This window comes from Podarcis gaigeae, assembly GCF_964106915.1.
Source record: "Podarcis gaigeae genome assembly, chromosome: 12".
NCBI lineage: Eukaryota > Metazoa > Chordata > Lepidosauria > Squamata > Lacertidae > Podarcis > Podarcis gaigeae.
The window spans coordinates 16,864,213-16,886,723 of record NC_139688.1 but is presented as its reverse complement, the minus strand read 5'-3'; the positions used below and the strand labels follow the sequence as shown (position 1 = coordinate 16,886,723).

Here is a 22,511-nt window from a genome sequence, read left to right as displayed (position 1 = left end):
CCTTCTCGCTCCGAGTCGCTTCTCTAAAACAGGCTCCCCGGCATTATATACCCTTCTAAAAATAGCCTGCCGCGCGGCCGGCCAATCAGGGCGGCTCGAATTTCGAATCGGCCCAATCGGGCGCGGCGTCACGGAGAGGTTCGGTCACGCCAGGAGGAGCCGGGATGCGTCGCGGGCGCCCATTGGGCTCCTCTGACATCATTGGAACGCGGTGTAACGAGTTTTGTTGTTCGAGATTGGGCAGCGCTCGGAGCCGGCGTAATAGGATCACGAGGTGGCGGAGGGAGGGGGGGTGGAGGAGAAGGAGTAAAGGGGGCGGGGCGAGAGTAGCTGGGAGCGCGAGGGAGGGGGGAGCCGAAAAGAGGGAGGGAGTAGAAGGAGGAGGGGAGTAGAAAGAGGAGGAGGTTGTGGCCAAGGAGAGCTTTGAATAGGGAAGTTTTCCTGGGGGTTACATTCGCAGTCATCTCAGTGTTTGCAAATATTGAGTAGGCTCCTGAGCAAGTATCTTCTGGAGAGAACCCCAGGAGTGGAAAGCAAGATTTACCAGCAGCAGCTGCATTTTGGAGACTGCAAGAGAGAGAGAGATATATATAAATAGATCTATGTATATATATATCCATACCTTGATATTGCTGTGCAATTAAACTTTGCATGAAACTTTTGCTTTATTATTATTATTATATTTAAAAAAATACCCTTTGCATCTGAACTGCCGAAGAGGAATTTAATATATAATTATTTTTTTTTATTTTTTGAAAGAGGAAAAAAACAAACCTGTCTTCTTTGTGGCCGTCTTTCCCTCTGGAGGAGGAGGAGGAGGAAGTGGGACTTTGTAAATAGCTGGTCGTATTTCTCTCGCCATCACCTGCCATCACGACTACCGACGACAGCAGCAGCGGTAGCAGCTGAGAAACATCTGTAGCGGTGTTGATACTTGTGCTTTTTCTTCTTCCTTACGACGAGACGCATTGCAATCGGACGTTGACCCTGTGGAGGGTTTATTTGTTGCAACTTCTTTTCCCCCCTTCCCCTTGAAAACAAAAACAAAAACAAAAAAAACCATGGATGTGCTTCCAATGTGTAGCATCTTTCAGGAACTCCAAATTGTCCACGACACTGGTTACTTCTCCGCTTTACCATCTCTGGAGGAATATTGGCAACAGGTAAACCGAAGGATATCTGCTTGTGCTGGGCAAACGTTGCTTTTAATTCGGAGCAACACTGATAAACGAGGTTAGAGGCTTGCCTTTTAGGAAGGCTTCCTGCAGGAATTTTTTTTTTAATAATTTTTAAATAGTAACATTATTGTTTCAAGCAAGTGTGTTTGTTTGGGCTGCTGTGCAACACTGTTTGTTATATCTGCTTTCTGGGGTTTTCTTAATGCCGTGCATGCTTGTTTTTGCTCGCTACCGGGAGAAGTGCTGTTTATGCCCAGCGCCGCTGTCACAGCTTCTAGACAGTGGCTGGTGTATTTCTGAATGCCTGTCCTGCCTCCCTCCCTCTCTCTCTCTCTCTCTCTCTCTCTCTCTCTCTCTCTCTCTCTGTGTGTGTGTGTGTGTGTGTGTGTGCCATTAAAACAACAACCGCGGGAGCGAAATGTTGCCACAAAAAAATAAATAGCATAAATCCGCAAGTCCTGCGTTTTGCATTTTGCTGGATCTAGTTTTCCTGGCTAAGTTGTCTCTCCTCTCTCTCCCCCCTCCCCCGCCTTGAAGCAGATCCAAACACTACAACTGGGTCTTGTCATCCAAACTGTCTTTCATTTCCACCGGGTTTTTTTTTTTTTTTTTTTTACACCCCCCACTTTTTTTTTGGGGGGGAGGGAGAGAAATGGTTGGAAATTGGGATTTTTCAAAAAATAATCTCCACCCCTCCAGTATTATTTTCCTTAGCAGAATTGCCAACCTTCTAACTCCCTGCTGCATGTTAACCATTAATTATTATTATTATTATTCCCTCTCTTATCCGCCACCCCCCCCTCCTGAGTTGTCAGTCATATGACAATGATACTGTTTTGTTTCTCCCCCCCCTTTTTTTTAAATTGCTATGAGTCTTCCTAGCGGAGGGAAAGAGGGAGGCTTGTTTCCTTTAATGGACATTTTTTTTTCTTTTCTTGGGGGGTGCGCTTGTTTGTTAGTACAAGTAATTGGTTTGCTTGGAAACAAGATTGTTTTTGCATTGTCTTGGATTCCCCCCCCCCCTTGGAAGGGGGGGTGTAAGTGAAGAGAGAGTGTTTACTTACTTGCCTCTTCCCCTAGCTGTGATATTTGCTCCTTCTCTCTCTCTCTCTCTCTCTCTCTCTCTCTCTCTCTCTCTCTTTAAGCCCAGCTGAGTACCCAGATCAAATCAGTCTGGAGATCTTGTTTGTAAAGCCTGAGAACCTATCAAGAAGGTTGAAACCTTGTGCATGTTTTGAAATTCCTCATTTCCAATTCCCCTCTCCATCCCCCCCTTCTTTCTTTTTTCTTTCCAAGGCAGCACCAATAGTATGTAATTGAAATTGATCTAAATAGTTTTTCCTTCAGGCATTTCTGGGATTTTTAACCCAGAGCTAGATATGTATCCCACTGTAGCCTTTTGAATAATTTCAAAACCTCCTTTGGAGCTTCAGGCCAGTCCTTCAGGCTGATTTGCATAATGGGGGAATTTTAAATCCACTCTGAATAAGAAATTTGAACCTGCCCCTTTCTGTCAATTCCCTTCCTGTTTCCTTATAGAAATGATGTGTCTTGTTTTATTTTTGAAGTGCACTGCAAATCAGTTCCCTAATTATAGGGAAACCGATAAATATTGATTAAGCTTGCAGTCTCTCCCACTTTTTGGGCCAACCTTCAGTTAACAAGAGGGGAGAAATGGTCAGTCAAAACCTAGGCATGCTTACTCTGAAAAAAGTCCCATAGGTCAGTAGTGGTCCTTACTCCCAGGTAAGTGTGCTTAGGAGTAGAGCCTAAACAGATGGGGGAGAAGTGTAAAAATCTGCAACATACTGTGACAGAAACTCCCATTAAGTTGACACTTAAGAGAGTGAAATGTGTGACATTTGCTTTTGGAGTCAGCTTTGCTTATGGGGGGTTCCTGCTTAAAATAAGGTAACTATGGAGTCTGATATATTTGTCCATAAACACACACACACACAAAACCCCCTTATATATTTAGTTCCATTAACATGCTGACCTTTAATTATGAGGATGATAGTGAAGGGGAAATGAAGTGTGCACTGATAGACACCCCCCCCCCAAAAAAGGAGAGATAAATGCTAGCATTTCTAAGTTCTCTTAAGTTTGTTAGGAATTTGGAAACACATTTGTGTCACTCGGAGGGTTGCTTGTCTCCTATTGCAGCAGGGAGGATAGCTTACTTTATTTCATTTTATTTTACATGGCCCGTTGCATGTCTATCTGAACCGTGTACTTTCTTGGCAGAAGTTCAGGGTTTTAAAAGGAAGTCTCTTTTGGCATTGAGTGAAAGAAATAGGGAGATGACTCATACGGTTGTGCTCTTGGCCAGTAGATAAAATTCTTCAATGTGGGGCTCCCAGCAGGACCTCGAAAAGTTGTATTTCTCCTTTGACCGCTTTCCCTGCAATTCCATTTTCTAAAACTTTCTTCTTCTTCTCAGCATCGCCTTATCACTCTGAAAGGTTTTGTTCACTGAAAGTCCTTAGGCCGCTATCATTTCTACCAGAATTGTTCCAAGTTACGCAAAACTCATGCCAGTGTGCTTGGAAGAACTGGCTTCTTTGAACGTCTCCCTTAGGCTGAGTTTTCATCTGCAGGAAATGGGCTGGCTTGGTGGGTTCCTCCTGAATATGGATCATGACTTTGCCGCAACCGCACATGTTTCTTGAGTTCAGAGCGCTGGTGCTGTCAGCTCAGTGGAAGTCTAGCTTGACAACTTTCTGTGGAGATCACACAATTCACTTGGAAGCCCTCTTAGTTAATAAAATACTGGAAATTGTGGAAAGGCCTGATTAAAACTGGAGGGTTGGGGTGAGAACAGAGTCACTTCCAAGCCAACCCATTGAACATCTCCTTTCTAGGAGATGATTTTTCAGCTCACAGAATAAGAGTAATGGCTGGAAAATGTAGGTGGATTTGAACTCTTTCTATGTGTGTTTGAACTCCAGCCCAGTTCTTGGGAACTGCATTGTTTACTGTAACAGTCATTAAATGAGGGTTGAGTGGCCTATTACTTTAAGGGAGCCTAGCAACCAGAAATAAACACCCCATCCTTTGCACACACATGGTTTGGTTGATGTTTCTGAAGAATGGCTTCTATAGCTTTGCACTTTTTTTTATTAAAAAAAAGAGATTTAATTTTAATTTATTGTGTTTATTATTATTTTTTGTAGACATGCTTAGAGCTGGAACGATACCTTCAGAGCGAGCCTTGCTACGTATCTGCCTCTGAGATAAAATTTGACAGTCAAGAGGATCTGTGGACCAAAATTATTTTGGCGCGTGAGAAAAAGGAGGAATCTGAACAGAAGGCCACGTGTGTTCCAAAGGAGGAAAGCGTAAAGACTCAGAGTTTAGAGACTAACAGCTTGAATTCTGACATCAGCAGTGAATCTTCTGACAGCTCTGAGGAACTTTCGCCTACAACAAAATTTACATCTGATCCCATTAGTGATGTCTTGGGCTTGACCAGTACAGGAAACTTGAGTTCATCTGTCACGTCAACTCCTCCTTCCTCCCCTGAGTTGGGGAAGGAAGCTTCTTCTCAACCGTGGAATTCTGCGCCTGGTGAATTGCATTCGCCGGGCAAAATTCGTACTGGTAGTGGTGGAAAGACTGCAGAAAAGGGTGCCCCAGTGAACGGTGATGCCTCTCCAGATGGGAGGCGGCGGATCCACAGGTGTCAGTTCAATGGGTGCAGAAAGGTTTACACCAAAAGTTCACATCTGAAAGCACATCAACGTACCCATACAGGTGAGATCTTCTCCACTGGGCGATCCAAACATCTGGTCTTGGGTGATCCAAATAGTGGTCACTTTGTGTTTTCCATGGAAGAAAACAAAACTGGGGCATACTAAGGTGGCCTCAGCTGTTTGTTCATGTGTGGGTTTAAGCACCCCTTGTCTCATCCCACTTGGCTGTGATCTGAAGCCACAAGATATGGAGTCCTTGGTGCAGCTAAGAAGGTCTGTGACCAGTCAGCAGGGAGCTAGGAGGCCTTCTGGGAACCCTGTTTACAGTTTTCCATCATGGAAGAAAGGCAGGATATAAATGTAATAAGGGGGACCCCATTTGCTTCCTGTTCTTATAGCTCTGGCAGGTAGCTTTCTCTTACTAGGATGTGTGTCAAACCTTCCATGGCTTGGGCCCTAAGACGTGACAGGCTAATGGTGTTCACTATCACATATGGTTTCTATAGGACTTCTGCTTAATACTTCAGCTGGTGGCTGGTTCTCAATGACAGCATCATCCTCTTCCCCTTCCCTTTCTGTTCATGGCCAGCAGAACTATGCACCAGAGTGCCATTATTAGGACTGGCAGACATGGAGAGCATATGGTTCCTCCAGATGTTTGCTGGACTCCCATGTCCTATCAGCCCCAGTCAGCATGACCCATGACCAGAGATGATGGGAGTTGTAGTTCATCAATATCTGGAAGGCCATAGGTTCCCCATCTCTGATCTACAGTTCACCAGAAGTTTTTGTCCCTTATTCCAGGCAATCCATCTGGATTTAGCTTCATGTCTGACTTTGGTTGGTGATAACTTTAAGGAAAACCCTTGATGCTAATAGTGTCATAATGTTACGCAATTTCTGGAGCAGGAGCTTGGGGCAATCAGATGATGCAATAACAGCTGAGGTTTCCAAAATGCAAGGCATCACTTCCTCATTTTTGTTCTGCATTAGCCAGTTGCAAACTTCTATGTGCAAAGCTTGGATGAGGCTAGTTAACTTTTCTCTCTCTTGCACATGTTTGGTTCCTGTTTTGTAATTAGCTGGTGCTTGAGAAGATGCACAATTGTTAAATTGTTTTTCCAAGGAGGCGGAGGGAATCCCTCAAAAACAACAACAAAAAACAACAACAACAGAAAACTAGCTTTGAAACTCAGCAACAGCAAAAGGAAATGGAAACATTTCTCAGAAATTGGAGATTTTTGTCCTGATTCTGAAGGACAGATTCCTCATTGATTCATTTAATAGCAGAAGAGTAACTAGTTCCCTTAATTGCCTCAAGCTAGCTGTGTGTGCATTGACAGAAGTAAAATGATCTTTTGAGAGAGATGTTTATGATCATAAAGACAATGGCGGACTTTATGAGTGCTTCATTATCATGTGGTTTTGCTAACACTAAGCAAACAGGATGTTACTAGTATGAAACCTAGATTTAAACAAAACAAAACCCAGTTCCCTAGCTTAACTTGAAAGGATTTGAAGCAGGCAGGCACTCCAGGGTTTCTATAAATTTTTTATAGTGAAAGTAGTTGCTTTTTGACATTAATATTCTAGAGTGCTTGATGACTGTGGTTAGATGTGCAGAGCCGCTGGCTGGCATACCAATCTCCAGCTCAAGGTGCAGAGCGAGATTCTGCACCTTGAGACAAACAGCTTAGAGGTCTCCTCTTCAAAGATGTTCTTTTCACCGTTTGAAGAGGGGAATACAAAAAAGATGGATCTGCTCTATGCTTCTACAGCCTGGTGAGCGAGGGAGAGCTTACTTCTCATATGCCCGTTATTCTGCGGAAATCAGACAAATAGGGTTAAGCCATAGAATCTTATAACCAGAATCTCTGGACCAGAATGCATTTTTATGATCTCCTGATGAAGGTGGTTTTGCTTTCCACTCTAGCCTTTCCTGACCTGCTGCTGTCCATGTGTTTTGGACAAGTCTCATCATCCCTGATGGTTGACCATGCTCACTGGGGCCTGGCAGTCTTAAACATCTGAATGACAATGGATTGGGAAATTCTGTGTTGTTGTTTTTTCTCTGCTCCCTGCACCCCACCCTAGCCCACTTTGACCCATGTAGTCATGGAGAAGGTGGTTGGCTGTGTGGGCAAAGCAATTAGACATTCACAATTCGGGGACAGACATTTTCACACTCGCTAGATTTCTAGAGCAATAGAAAGACATGGAATGGAACCTTGGGAGAGTCTAAGACAGGCATCCCCAAACTCGGCCCTCCAGATGTTTTGGGACTACAACTCCCATCATCCCTAGCTAACAGGACCAGTGGTCAGGGATGATGGGAATGATAGTCCCAAAACATCTGGAGGGCCGAGTTTGGGTATGCCTGGTCTAAGACTTGCTTTCCCATATTGTCAGGATTAAGGCTGGCATCCAAACATTCTGGCTTAATAATAGTTAATAATAATTCTCCCCTTTGAATGGCCCCAAATTTGTAGGTTAGGTTTCTCACTACCATCCAATATTGATCGGCCTAACCTATGTATCTAACAGGTGAACCCAATATATATTGGGTTGTATGTGCTTAAGTTATACTTGGAGAAGACCTATTAAATCCGTGGATGCAAATTAGGCCTAACTAACTCGACTCCATTGTTTTCAGTGGGTTTAGTCTATGAGTATAATTTGAAGCATGCAGCCCATAATTTTCTGCTATTGTGTTTAACCTAGGAAGTCCACAAAAGCTACTAGAGCAGGAGACCTCCAAACATGGTCTATATCAGTTGTTTTGAGCCTAAAAGATATAGAGAACCAACTTCTATTAAACTTCTATAACAATCTGGGCATTTGGAGGCAGTTCTTATTCGCCCTAGGTGACCAGGTTAGGGGTGATTTTACAAGCCTGTATTCTAAACACTCAGAGAATTCCTAGGATGCAGCTGCACAAGGCTTACATTACTGGCATGTTTTCCAGTCAAGGCTTGATGTTTTGCTGTTGCAGCAAAGCTGTCAGCTCAGAAACATCTAAATTCTCCATCAGCGTTCTCGGAAGTACTTAGTGTGCTGTTGTGAATTAAATTGAGTGGCCTTATTTCCTATGTTAAAAACAAATGAATCAATATTCATCTTTGCTTGGAGAGAGAAACGGATGGTTAATAATCTTTGGTATGTTTTATTTGCAGGAGAAAAGCCTTACAGATGCTCATGGGAAGGGTGTGAGTGGCGTTTTGCGAGGAGTGATGAGTTAACCAGACACTTCAGAAAGCACACGGGTGCCAAGCCTTTTAAATGTAGTCACTGTGACAGGTACGTGGACGGACACTCTCTTTTAATAACCCCTGCACCTCCCTCCTCCCCAGTGCTTCCATGGGAAGCAATGACTTAAGCCCTCCGCATTGATGAAGCCACCAAGGCGCAGGCAGTTTCATCAAGTATCAGCTCTGTCCCATTGCACCGGAGCTTTTCAAAGGAAGCATCCAGCTTCAGTGATCAGCAACAGTGTAGCTTTTTTAGTTCTAACAGTGCAAAAAGAGAGAGAAATAAGTCTCTGATCAGGTGAATCAATTCTGTCTCCGCTTAAAGGAAAAGCGTTTCCAGTTACATATTTCAGAACAGCCTACTTGAAATTCCAGTGGAAATACTCCCAGAATTAAGTGGATTGAAGTTAATGCATTCTAGATAGTGTCTGCATGAATACAGGTTAAATAATAGAGTGACTTCTGATGCTGAGATCAGGAGGAAAGCGGAAGAAGCTGACAGGAGGAGGAGCAGTCTGTAGGGTCTCTTTCAGTGAACGTCTTGGAAGGGTTGGGTTGAGATTCTATGGTGTAGTTAAACACCTAGCAAATGCTGCCACATTATAAAGAGGTGGACTTGGTCCCCGTGGTGGTCTCTCTCCCAACTCCTATTATTCTGCGAGTCACCTTCCCTTTCCTCCAAAACTTCCAAGACAGTTTATGTCTTCTAAGAAATAGCTCTTCTGCTTAGCCATCTTTGTTTGGGTCTCTTTTGCACCAGCCTTCTGTCACAATGAGTTATTGGAAGAGGATTGTAAAGAGTTATCTTAGCAGGTGCTGTGAACTTAGGCTAAGATTCTTGCAGGATGCTCCCTTGGATTGATTTAGATGAGCCTAGTCTGTCTCATGGGGTTGCTGTGACCCTTGCATGCCATTCTGAGCTCCTTTCAGGATATGAATGTCAGCCCAATAGGTGAATGACCGGGAACGTGACTGTGGTTGCACTCTGCACACTTTGCTTTGACACAGCATTTTGCATTCTGGCCAAGTGGCGGAGTGACCACTCTGTTCCTCTGTTCGCCTGCTTGACAACCTATCTCTATGCCCCAAGGTTGCACGAACCAGTCCGAAGTCACACAGATTGCAGTGGAGTTAATTCTGCAAGTTGCTTTTGTTTTAAGTATGCTCCATAAAGGTGCTCTGTAATATTTGCCTCCATTGCAACTGATGATAGTAAGGGTGGGGTACAATAGGATTCCAAAGGGCTTTGCACTTGGGTCTCCCAAATCAAATTCTGTGTCTCTTGGATGGACCTATAGGGCCTCACAACCTACCACAGCAGTCCCTAATGTGGTGCCATCTAGATGTTATTGGAATATTAACTCGGATCAGTCCAGCATGGCCAGTGGAATGGGACAAGCAGAGTCATAGTCTTGCAACATCTGAAGGAAGCCATGCTAACTCCTCCTGGTCTAACCCGATTCACTCACCTATAGGAAGATGGTCCTCAAAATTCTCCCCTCTTCTCTGTTGACAGATGTTTCTCCAGGTCCGACCACCTGGCCCTGCACATGAAGAGGCATCTCTGAGTGGGTGAAGAGGTCGAATCCTGTGGGCTAAGAGGCTTCGAGGTCAACCAGCCTTGAAAGAAGGGATGCGTGTTCCAGCCAAAGCATGCCATTTTGCACCCTAACCCAGTTGCCTCCAGGGCCTCTCTTCCTTGGAAGGTCTTCAGAGGGCTAAACAAGTCATGTAAGGAAACGGCATAGCGACCGCACGGTTGTGGGTCTCGTACGCTGGCACCCAACCTTCTACGCCTTCTGCCGTGAGCACGTGCACTGAGAATGTTAATGATTGGACGACTGTATGTTATTGAGGATCGTACTGGGCGACTGTATGCTGAGGCACATGAATGCTTTTTGTTTGTTTGTTTCATTTTCCTTCCGTTTTGTTCCTCGTGGTTGTTTTATAACCGTAAGCGAGAGAGAGAGAGAGGAAAGGTCAGCTGAATGGGGGAGGGCGGGGGAATCATTTGCGTATGTGAGGAGTATGCCGCAAGAAAGGAGCGATCAATCATTTCCAAGGGGCGGGGCGAAAGGGGTGTCTGCACCTTTAAAAATAAGAAAAAGAAAGAGGGAGGGGAAGATGGAGGGGAGGGGGTGGCAAGTCAGGACACCAGAATGGAGGGAGGGGCCCCTATCCTGTGTGAGAGGAGCTTTTGGTGTCTGGTCCAGCTCTTAAATGTGCAATGTGTCAAGTAGCTTGTTTTACTTGCTACAGAGCTCATTTGTAATCCATTGTATAAGCTGTGTATTTACAATATAACACAACCTATAACTTTTTCATTATAATACAAAGATTATTGCATGGTTCTGGGGAACTATATGCTTTTCCATTCTTTAATCAGGACTTGCAGGTATTTCTTTTGTTTTCTCTCCCCCTCTCTCAATTCCAGTTAAAAAGCTGCTACAATGCAATTGGTTTAATGTTACATAACATACAGATCCTGGATTTTTATTTTTTTATTTTTATTTTGTCCTGTTGGGTGGATAAAACCACTGTAGGTTAGAAACTGTAATATTTTTTAAGAAAAGAAAAGAAAATTCTCATGCAGCTATGTTGGGGTCTTGTTTTTTTGTTCCTTTTCTCTTTTATTTATGCCTTGAGGTCTCTTAATTTCTGGTTTTCTAGCTGTTAATGCACTGTTGACCTTAATAATGGTGCCTTATGCAAAAGTGATCTCTTCTCGCAAGAGGTCTTATACAGGGGTATGGGTGATTTGTGCTTCATTAAGGCTCTCTTGTCACCTGACTGTATCAAATGTAAATTATGAAGAGGTGGAGGAAAGCATAGGCTGATCTTCAGGGTTTTTTCCATGTAGAAAAGCATCTTTGGACATGTCAATACAATATTACACTTTTCCTTTTAAAAATCTCATGGAATAATATGACTGGTTCTGCCATCTTGAAAATCCCTGTTTATACATCCTTGCACAACCAATAATATGTGTACAGAACATGCACCCTGAACCTCCCTTTCCCATGTAGCTCAAAATGTTACAATTCCTCCCTTTTTAAAAGTGTAGGAGCATTACAAAAATAATCATTTGCTTAAAATGGCACAAGTTCCATGTCTTTATATCAAGCTTTCTCTTGGTTAATACTAAAATAAAACTCTTTCTTTTTTAAAATGGAAAAAGCAAAACAAAACAAAAGTTACCAAGCAGGCAGAAAGTTTATTGGGTGTATATATTTGTTTGTATAGTATTTGTAAGCACTGTGTGTGTGTGTGTGTGTGTGTGGATAATATATATTTTTCAAGGAAAGAATTGAGTTCTTTCCTGTGAAATATGGTAGCCCATAAGAAGTCCTCTGCTTTTCCTTAAGTTTTGTAAAGGAAGCAAACAAGTGGTGGACACTAAACACATAAAAACATTTTTTTAAAAAAATATTATTGGCTTGCAGACTACTTTAAAAAGGGTTTGGGCAGCAGCCTGGAGGTGGAAGAGAGGCTCCATTGGGCGCAAGCAATTCTTGCAAAGAGAAAGCTGGGCTGCATTCGCTTCTGTGTCGGGGGGGGGGCGCACTTGCGAGCTCAAAAATCCCCGACCGTCAAGCGAATGGAGCAGATTGGAACCTTTTCCCTGAGGGCTACTGCGAGATTGGGCATCTTTCAATGCAACTTGGCAGCTTTCTGAATCAGGTTCTCTCTCTCCAGACCAATGAGCCTGCCATTTCCCGTTTACCTTGGCAAGGTCCCAAGACTGCCCCTCTTGTCCTAACTGGACCTTCCAACCAACTTTCTGCTGGTGTCTGGCTGGCTTTCCATCTGTCCCAAAGGGCACTGATTTGGTACATCACCTTGAGGGTGGAACTCACTTAGTGACATGTTTCCACATCATCTGGAAGCGCTACATCAGAGGTGGGGAACCTTTGGTCTCTGATGTCATTGAACCACAACTCTCACAATCCCTGACTGTTGACCATTCTGGCAGGGGCTGATGGGAGTTCTGGTTGCATGGCATCTGGAGGGCAACGGGGTCTTCACCTCCTGTGCCACATTTATCAGTTGACAATTCTAGCAGGTGACCACCACCACAACAAAAACCCTCCAACCCAAATCCACCCCTTTGGCTTCTGTCTAGAAGCTTATTGAGAAGATCTAGGAATGAGCTCCTTGATGATTGCTTTGTTACTTTGGGTATTTACATTTCAGCTGAAGGCGCAAGATGGTTTTCATGAGAGAGCTTAGATATAGCCATCCCCCAGAAGTTGTCAGTGAGTTTCAGAACTGCCTTCCCCAGCAGTGCTGTACTTACCCACAAACCACAGTGATAGCCTATTTCTTGCTGTTTCGGACAGCTTTTCCAGGAACTGGTGGTGAAGGTTAAATAGTTCTCTAGAACACATTAGACATTAATTTATCCAATTCTAAGGAACACACAGGCCTGCCCCTTTTGTATTGTGTTCAATTTTTATATACTTGAGTGTGCACTTTTTAAAAAAACAAAAAGTTAATATGCCCTAGGAAAAAGGTTTATATTGTCTACACTCTGTAGGGCTCTCATGTTACATGTGGAGCTTCATGCATGTGGGATCTGCCTTGCTCTCCCCCCCCCCCCCCCCCCGTTGAGGGACTTCCTTGCAGCTATAGTGAGAGAAACATTTCATACATGGAGCATTCTCCATAGTAAAAATGGGAGGTCTATACCTGTATGTTTATCAGGATCATCACAAGTGGAACAAGGCAATTAAGAAGGGTTTTTCTATTTGTTTGGGGGCATTTCAGGTGTGGGTTTTTTGTTTACCTATTTTGCAATGCTTTCTGCTGAAGCATAATAACTCTATTAATGCTCAAGGAGGAAAACATGGAAATTTAATAAATCCCCTTGCATTAGCTTTTCTTGATTGCAAAGCATCAAAACGGTTTTGGAATGGGGGGCTGTGTGCCATAAGTCAAATTATGCCTCAGTTTTGTAAGTTTAAACAAGTACATTTTGTTCAGGTGATAACTGAGCCTCAATAAAGCGGAGAGAAAAAAAATTGCTTGAAATTTCAGAAGAGAATTTCTATTCGTAAAATTTCTTTCTTTCTTTCTTTTTTCCTTTTTTTGTTTGTTTGTTTTTTGGAAGCACCCTGTTATCTAAAGAATCTCTTTGTAAGATTTTTGTAAAAAAAAAATTGTTTTACAAGATTTTATTTGAAATTGTTTTTTGCAAGATTGTTATATTTCTGTATGAATGTATTTTTTATTGGAATAACATAAAAAAAAAATTCTTATCAGCATTTTTGGGTCTCTTTCTTTGGTTTTGCTTCAGTGGAATTAAACGTGGTAACAGAATTTCCATTATCTAGAGTTGCCCCTAAGTCACTGTGAACACGCCATTTGCTTGGCTCCGGATGGGATGGCAATGGTTCTTAAAAGTGCTTTAGCTAGGCTTGCCTGGTCAAGGCAAGGAGCTAAGCTTTGCCAAATGAGAATTCGTCTAACCCACTTATACTTCCTTCGATGCAACATACATAAATCTGCTCCATGTGCCCCAATTGTGGTCACTCAGCAAAAAACGTGAAGTGCATTGAACATGCATATTCTGCATCTGTGTATAGAAGGCGATGAAAATTATGCGGGAGAGAAGTGTGTTTCTTGCAATTATAGGCCCTCTATTATGAGTCCCGTTTCATAACTTTAGACAACTGAAGGTCCAGTTCCTATAGGCCAGGTGTGGGGAATAGCTTTCTCTGCTTGAGGGCCTTCTTCCTTTTTGGGTAACCTCCCAAGGGCCATATACCACTGGTGGGAGGAGCCAGAAGCAAAAATGGGTGGAGCAATGAATTGAGATTTTACTTTTGTACATATGGTAGGCTAGCTTCCAGACACACCCCACCCACTACCTAGGGAAGAAAGCATCACTATTGGAAATCTTAGGCCTTGAATCTCATGATAACTGATTCCTGCATTGCAAGATGGCCCTTGTGGCCCCTTCCAGCCCTCTGATTGGTCCTTTTCCAGTAAATTTGGAGGGTGGAATACAAGTTGAGGATGTACTCTTTTCCTTACTGGAAAGAGACAGTGTAATAATAATAATAATTAATAATTTTATTATATCCCACCCATCTGGCTAGGTTTCCCCAGCCATTCTAGGCAGCTTCCAGTACATATAAAAACATAATAAAATGTCAAACATGAAAACTTCCCGATCCAGCGCTTTCCCATGGCTGCCAGAATCCCTGCAAGCTGCTACAGTTGAGGCCCTACTGTGGTAGTTTCCAGGTTCTGTCTTCAATATGCCTCATCTCATAATTTAAAGGAAGTAGAAGTGCACAGTTCCAGGGAGGACCACACATAATGAATAAATGAAACCAATGGACCTATAAGTCTCAATGATTTGGAATGAGAGCAAATTAAAATCGGGTTTGATATGTATTCAGGGTATCACAAGGCCACATCCACACGAGACATTTGAAGCACTGTTATACCTTCAGCACTTCAGTAGTCATGGCTTCCCCCCGCAAAGGATCCTGGCAAGTGAAGTTTGTTATAAGTGTTGATAATTGTTGGAAGCCCCCTGTTCTCCTCAAATAATAATTCCATTTCACAGAGTTCTATGGGAAGAGGGATTGATTGTTAAAACATTTGTAGCTCTGTGAGGGGAATAGTGCTCCCCTAACAATTCTCAGCACCCTCAAAGGTTCCCAGGATTCCTTGGGGAAAGCTACGGCAGTTAACGTGGCAAAAAAGTCCTTTAAATGAATAGTGTGGATGTGGCCTAATCAGCGAGGATAGATATGCTAAGCATGCCTGACACAAACACCAGTTGCCATTCCCACCATCCTCCATGATTTGGAGGAATAACATCTTCAGTGCAAAAGCCTTTTCTGCTCACATAGACTCTCCACTCACTCTCTTAGAGACCTGATTTCAGGGTTCTAAAACACATAGGCATTCTACATGGGTAGAGCAAGCTCCTCACTTCCAAAGTTAGCCCTCTATAACTCACGGAAGTCAACAAGGAAGATGATGGGGGAAACAGCAAACACTTGCTTCTCTCTTTTTTGATAGAAATTTTTATTATTTTTCCTTAAACACTTTTTCAAACAATACATTGATCAACATATAAACTTTTTTTGCTCCGTCTAGCTTACGACTTCCCTCCTTCCCTTCAACCAGTATCCCATATCAGATCCAATCTCGCATTCTAACTCTTTACAATATCTCTACATTGTAGGATTTACTTCAATCCTGCTAGTGTCTTCAAATTTTTATAGTTATCATTTAAATGTACAATAAATTTACTCTGGTCTCTCTGGAATTTCTGATCGTCCTGGTCTCGGATCCTGCAAGTCAGTTTGGCCAACTCAGCAAAATCCATCATCTTCACCTGCCACTCCACAATGGTAGGAATTTCTTGTAATTTCCATTTTTGGGCCAACAAAGTCCTTGCTGAAGCTGTGGTGTACATGAATAGTCTTTGATCTACCTTCATAATCTCATTTCCCATCAAGCCAAGCAAAAATGCTTCCGGCTTTCTGGGAAAAGTATATCTAAACATCTTCTTCATTGTAGATCGATTTCCAAAATACTTTTACTTTGTCCCAAGTCCACCACATGTGGTAAAAATCTCCATCTACATCCTTACATTTCCAACATGTTCTGTCCCGCAAACACTCGTTTCTTTAAACGCCATGAAAGAATAGGGCTGAATAGGGCCTAGATGTGCTCCAAATGAACGAGTTTTAATCGCACCCCTTCCATATTGCACATGTGTGGGAGGAGGCAAGAATGTGTCCATTGCTACTTGGAACAGAGGTAAATATCTCCAGTGCACCACCCTTCGTTGCAATGTTGCATTTATGGAAACAGGATCTTTTTCATACTTCACACACACACATAAAACTGAGCCTACGGTTTGAAGACGTTTGCCAATTTTCTTTGGGCGTGCTGCATTTTCGAGCTTCCTATGAGTAATGGTGGAATTGCTTCAACCACACATCCTAAATAAAGGCTTGCGAAAAAGCCCAGTTGAGCTATTCTCAGTTCTTCCACCCTCCCTCGCCTTGCAGGGCTGGAGGATAACGTTCCGCTCAGAGCAAAGCATGGCGCAAGACGTTTGCTGCAAAGCAAGCATGCAACAATGATCTGTCAAGGCTGCCGTGCATTTCAACATGCCCCTCGTTCTGCTGCCTTGCTTCACTCCTTGTTTGGAAATACTGTGGATTTAAGGGGGGGGGGGACGGATGCAAAGACCACAGAAGAAGAGCATTCTGGACAATGCTGCATTTGCAATCTCCGGAGAGACTCGGCATGCCTGCCTTATGGCAGGTGGGAGGTAGCAGAGCCCAAGAGAATATGCAATATTTGTGCCAATATTTAATTTGTTCCCTCCCCCGTCCATTAAAGGCTCAGAACCTTTTAGCAATTTGCAATCAAGGCACAGACCAAATCTACTTTTTTTTTCCTGCTGTGAGAGCTTCAATGTGCAAGTGAAGCTCTGCACCAGACTTGTAAATAGCCACTCACCATGTTACCTACGGTGAGTAAATAATTCCTGTAAGTGACCAAGCAGAGGAACTTTTTCAGAGACAGACAGAATCAGTTCTCTTTTTTGTTCGATGCCATCCATGTGACACAAAGATGAGCATCAGAATGTTACATACAAGCATCCGCAAAACAGTAATTTTTGTGGACATGTTGCAAGACTGTGTTAAACATATACGTCAGGAATGAAAAGAACCGCTTGCTTAGGCAGAGAAGTGGCTCGGCTATGAATCAAGAAGCCCCAGTTTGCATCTTGCATTTGACAAGAACTCATTGAGCAAAACACTCCTTAATATTCCATGTGCAACATGGAATTCATATAGAATTGTTCTTGTTAGGGATTACAGCAAGGTAATGCATTCAGTGTTTCCTTTGAACGATCAACAGTATTATACATATAATGAGTACCTTTATTACCCATTATATGTATGAAAAACAGTTTGCATTGCTTTTATATGTTTTTATCTGAGAGTTCTTTAGCTAAGGAATGGCCCTAAGTGAGAAATCCTTATGAAGGTTGGTCACTGAGACTCAGAACATGGAGGGAACTGCAAAAAGGCCATTCCCAGTTAATTCTAGAGACTGCACAAGGAAGGAAGAGGACTTGTCAAAAGTATGAAGGGCCATACCTATTTAGGCACCTTCCATTGTGCTTCAAATGTACAAGGAAGATAGCGCAGCTGTTAAAAATCTGCTAGAACACACTTCCAGTGCCCATCACTATCAGGAGAAGGGCTGCCAAACCATGTTCTGAACCCATATCCCGGCAGTCTTCAAGGGAAGCTCCTAAGAGATTGCAATGTGGTAGTCAAGTCTCAAGACTCAGGAATTTGAAAGCACTGGTGATTATTGGTGGGTGGGGTTGCCAACTGTAGAAATCAAAAGTCCTAATCCCTGGGTGAGCTCAAAGGGCAGAGTTATTTGGTCAGAGGGTGGAGTCCAAAGCGGCTTGAGGAGAACAGCCAAGGAGAGAAATCCAGAAATTTTTTTAATAGGTTGGAGGCAGAGTCCTGTAAATGTTTAGCGGATCTGATGGAAGGGCCCCAAGCAAAAGGTAATCGTGTTCATCTAAAAACGGCTGACGAGGGATGGAAAGAAATGCAGCCTTGCCAATTGCCGTTGTGGAGAACGGTCCAGCTTTTATTTTCCAGGTTGTCTGGCAACCCACTTGCTAGATCTGGTGGAACTCTGCTTTCTTATCCAATGGAGCTCTGTAGAAGGTGCTCCAAGGAATCCCACCAATGCAGCCTTCAGTTCACTCACAAGTGCGGCTCGCAGCTCAAAATGCTTTTTGACCGTATTGCAAAACTCCAGGCCAAATCCTTTACAGCCCACCTTGTAAAAACGGTTATTATTGTTTACTCTCCTCCAACCCCCCCCCCCTCCCCAGTTTCAAATCCTGGTTTCATGAGAATCATTTTATTAGGCACACACTATACTTAACTTGCATTGTGCTTGTCAAAGCTTGTTGGAAGCCAAGCACATTTGATATCCTAGGTGATTTACGCTTCTGCTGCCTTATCTTTCCTTTTCTCTTGCGTGATGACAATAGCAAATCATCATCATCATCAGCCTAGCAGTTTGAAACCATGCCAGTGCAAGTAGATAAATAGGTACCACTGCAGAGGGGAGTAAACGGCATTTCCGTGCTCTCTGGCACTCGTCACGGTCCTCCATGCACCAGGAGCATTTCAGTCCTGCTGGCTACATGACCTGGAAAACTGTCTGTGGACAAACGCCAGCTCCCTCAGCTTGAAAGCAAGATGAGTGCCGCAACCCCTTGGTCGCCTTTGACTGGACTTAACCATCCAGGGGTCCTTTACCTTTACCTTTCAATAATAATAATAATAATAATAATAATAATAATAATAATAATAATAATAATAATAATATAATGCCATAGTGCTGTTGACCACCTGGGACATTTCCACAAAAACAAAAATACTTTCCAGAGTTTAGTTCAGAGATTGCCAATGGTTTGAGCTCTCAAAACATAGTTTTCTTATTTGACACATGGAAAATGACTTCACATAGCAGCTCTACAAAGGCATTTATGGATAATCTTGTATGCTGAGGAAGGCGGCTGAAGTAGCCATTTTGGGATTGCGGTCGTGATAACAAGCAGATGGGTGATTGTTTTCATTTCATGTTAAAGTCGGTATTTATAGGAGTGAAGACGAGAAGTGATGCATTTTGTTAATGGGTGAGAAAGGGATAACCTCCCACATAGTGTTAAAATAGGCAGAAAAAGATGTGATGGTTTGTCCAAACGAGGCTTTTTTTCTTTTTGGCTATCCTCCGTTTTCTGTCAAATTATTTTGACGTGTCATGCTAAGGTTCTTACCTTTCTGGTTTCATTTTGCATAATTTCAGGGGGTTTTGTTTAGGCATATTTTTCAGTTTTTTTGCTAGCTCCCTCCAGTGCTATTTTCCTGGAAAAAGAGGTGCCAGAACTGAGTTCCAGTGAGTTCTGGCTGGAAAAAAACAACCCTGGCTCTCTGGAAGTTACTGGTGGAAAGTCAGGGTATAAATGTCTTTTTTTAAAAAATGGGACAATGCCTCTCTTAGATGGTTCATTTGGTGCCATTTCTTTTACGTAATTTTAGCGAGACTTCTTTTACCAGCTGCTCCCAAAGGAAGGACTAGGTTTGCACCCACTTCATACACTTAAAGCACATTTAAAGCATTTGGCTTCCCCCCAAAGAATCATGGGACCTGTGATTTGCTCCTCAAAGAGGATGGGCCTTACTTCAGTGGTAGTGCATCTGTTTTGCATATAAAACGTCTCAGATTCATTCTCCAGATATGTTTGGGTGAGACTTCTGACTGCAACACTGGAGAGCTGCTGCCAATCATTGCCAACAATATTGGGTTGGATGGACCAATGGTCTGACTCAGTGTGAGGCAGCTTCCTTTGTTCATAGGGAAAGGGCTGTAGATCACTGGTACAGCATCTGCTCTGTATGCAAAAGGTCCAGGGATCAATCCCCAGCATCTCTAAGTATGGATGAGACAGACCTGTTGAAACCCTGGAGAGCCTTTGCCTGTCTTATAGATGATGTGATGCCAATGGTCTGAATCCAGATAAGGAGCTTCTTGTTTTCCTGTGTACAATTCCCAGCACCCTTTACAAACTACTAGGATTCCTTGGGAGGAGCCATGTGCTTTAAATGTGTGGTGTGGATATGACCTAACCGGGTTAAATCTACATGAGGGTAAATCCTGGTTGAACATTGAGGTGAGGGACCTCTTGACTGTAGGAGTAGTTTGACAGTAGAGCCAATTATCTAGAAGAGTGGTGGTTTCTCCCTCATTGGGGGTCTTCAAGCAGAGGATGGACAGTGATCAGTTGGAGGCCCCTTTGCTCTGGTTTTCCTTCATCAGCTGGAGGTTGTAGTAGATGGCCAACAACAACCCCTCCTATGATTCTTCATCTTCCCTTTGGGCATGTGAAGAGCAGAACATTCTTTCTCATCTCCCAACAATCTATTCACTTGGGGCCAGAAGAAGAATTTGCTACATTCTATGATTACAGCAACCAACCCCACCCGCTCCTTTTGCTCCTCTGACGGACCGATGTCATCACTGTGAAGACACTTCTGCATTTTGTCTGCATCCTGCAGATTTTTAGAGGGACATTATGTACTGAAGATTTGCAAAATGTTCTCCTGTCTGCCCAAATCTGTTCTTCCCCCATTTCTCAAGCTGGGAGTTACTCCATCGCATTGTGTTGCTTGAGGCAATTCTGAATGCACAGAGGAGCAGCATTGGTTCAAGGATCACTGGGGTGAACAGTGACGAGTGGACAACTTGTTCATGGCAACATGGGAAGCTCCCCAGAGTTTCAGACAGGGAAGATTCCCTGCCCTACTTGAAAACACTGCATATTGAACCTGGAAACTTCTGCATGTAAACTGGAAGCTTTATCGCTGAGCTATTCCTCTTTGACCCATATTTCTGCCTTTCTGTTGATATCCTACTCAATCCTGCAGGCTTTGGGTGCTCAAAACATGTTTATTAAATCTAACAAGGTAGCATTTAGCACACCTACACATGTCGCCAAACTTAATCTTGGTCATCAAATGCTATTCAAAGAGAAAACTTGCTTTTCTGATGTCATAACTTAAGGCTGCAATCCAATGCAGGAGCACCAACTCTAGAGGGGGAAGGTGTTGTCAGCCCCTTCAATATTCCTTAGCTGGGGGCTCAGCTCCCTCCCCCCCCCCAATACTGAGGGGGTGGAAGAGGCTGAACCACTGAAGTGAGCACAGTGCAGCATCAAAGCCAGGCTTCTCCTGAGTGCTAGAGAGGAGGATCCACAGCTGTTGAAGCTGTACGACACTGGGCAAGACATTCTCCTGATGACGCTCCTCCTCCTGATGATGCACACACAATGCATGCTGTGTGCATAACGTCATGCATGTGACATGCCTCTGGGCCTCCCCAGTCTTAGGTCCAATGTGACGCCTCTGTTTTGTTGGGAGAAAGGCCCATTGAACACAACGGAACTAACTTCTGAGTAAACATGCCTAGGATTGCCCGGTAAGCCTGCAAGTACATGGATGCTTTGCTTTGTGATGCTGGCTTTGGAACTTAAACCAGTTCACCAGACACATAAAAACCCACCTTCTTCTTCTTCTTTGGCGATCACTAGTAACCGAGTAAGATTGTCTTCCATAAACACAATTTTAACAATCAGTCCGTAAGTGACTGTGGAGGCCAATTCTGGATCCACACGTCCTCCCACAGTAGGGACATTGGTTTCCAGGCGAGAGTTGATTATGGTATGGATTTGCCAAGCGTGCCTTCCTCTTAGCATGTTTCTCCCTTGTGTCCTGAATTTGAGTGTCTTCAAAGCCCATGACACCTTTGGTAAAGGCTGTTCTCCAACTGGAGCGCTCGCAGGCCAGTGTTTCCCAGTTGTCAGTGTTTATACTACATTTTTTTTAGATTTGCCTTGAGACAGTCTTTAAACCTCTTTTGTTGACCACCAGCATTATGCTTTCCATTTTTAAGTTCAGAATAGAGTAGTTGCTTTGGAAGACGATCATCAAGCATCCACACAACATGTCCAGAACAACGAAGTTGATGTTGAAGAATCATTGCTTCAACACTGGTGATCTTTGCTTCTGCCAGTACACTGGTATTAGTTCGCCTGTCTTCCCAAGTGATGTATAAAATTTTTCAGAGACACCTTTGATGGAATTTGCTTAGTAATGTCCCATTTGGCAAGTGAATAGGCCCACTGAAGGTGTTTTGCCCAGTTCTCCACCCCACCTCTCCCACCCTCCCGAAATGTGGAGTTGGCACTTCCTTTGAGTGAACCTGCAGTAGGAATCAGGCTGCCCAAGAGCATGGAAACTCGCACAAGCCCAGCCATCTCCAAGGGCACAGCTTGGAACAATTTCCCACTTAAGCTTTGAAAGCTCCATTATCTATTTCACAGCCGAGAGCATGTAGAAACATTGCTACAAATTGACCTTTTCCTCTCTCTCCTGTCTTCTTTCTCTTTCTCTTCACTTCCACCTAGCATTTTCTCTTTCCTCTTAATCTCCTAATCCTTAGCAGTAAGTAAGTATGACAGGAAGATGAACTGGAAAATTAAGGATTATTAGAGCTATTCTGTGCCAAAAGGATCATGTCACAAATGCGATTTTAGCCTGCCCAGTTTGGGAAATAATTAAGGGATCATCCTGCTCGTTTGGCCCGAGGATGAGATCGTGAATGGCCATTGCAGTTGCTTAAACCCTAGCCTGGTAAATTTTGCTGCTGAAAGACTGTGTGTTTCGGGTTGGCATGAACAAGGCTGGATTTTGTATTGTGCCCAATATGCCATCAGGACCCCTGTTGAGCTGAGATTACCTGCGCAGACTCTTATA

General features: G+C 43.3%; 1 protein-coding gene across 1 annotated transcript; it reads left to right on the top strand.

The window, feature by feature from the left end:
* Nucleotides 1-332: 332 nt before the first annotated feature.
* KLF6 (KLF transcription factor 6) lies at nt 333-13,382 on the top strand. The gene is made up of 4 exons (XM_083706192.1): nt 333-1,163; nt 4,352-4,931; nt 8,044-8,167; nt 9,635-13,382. Exons 1-4 carry the CDS (start codon nt 1,062-1,064, stop codon nt 9,684-9,686), a joined length of 858 nt encoding a protein of 285 aa, XP_083562318.1. The 5' UTR covers nt 333-1,061; the 3' UTR covers nt 9,687-13,382.
* Nucleotides 13,383-22,511: the final 9,129 nt, after the last annotated feature.

Coding starts and splice junctions, on each gene's coding strand:
- KLF6 (XM_083706192.1), top strand. CDS start 1,062: ATGGATGTGCTTCCAATGTGTAGCATCTTTCAGGAACTCCAAATTGTC. Junction 4,932..8,043: donor ACATCAACGTACCCATACAG/GTGAGATCTTCT, acceptor TTTTATTTGCAG/GAGAAAAGCCTTACAGATGC. Junction 8,168..9,634: donor AAATGTAGTCACTGTGACAG/GTACGTGGACGG, acceptor CTCTGTTGACAG/ATGTTTCTCCAGGTCCGACC.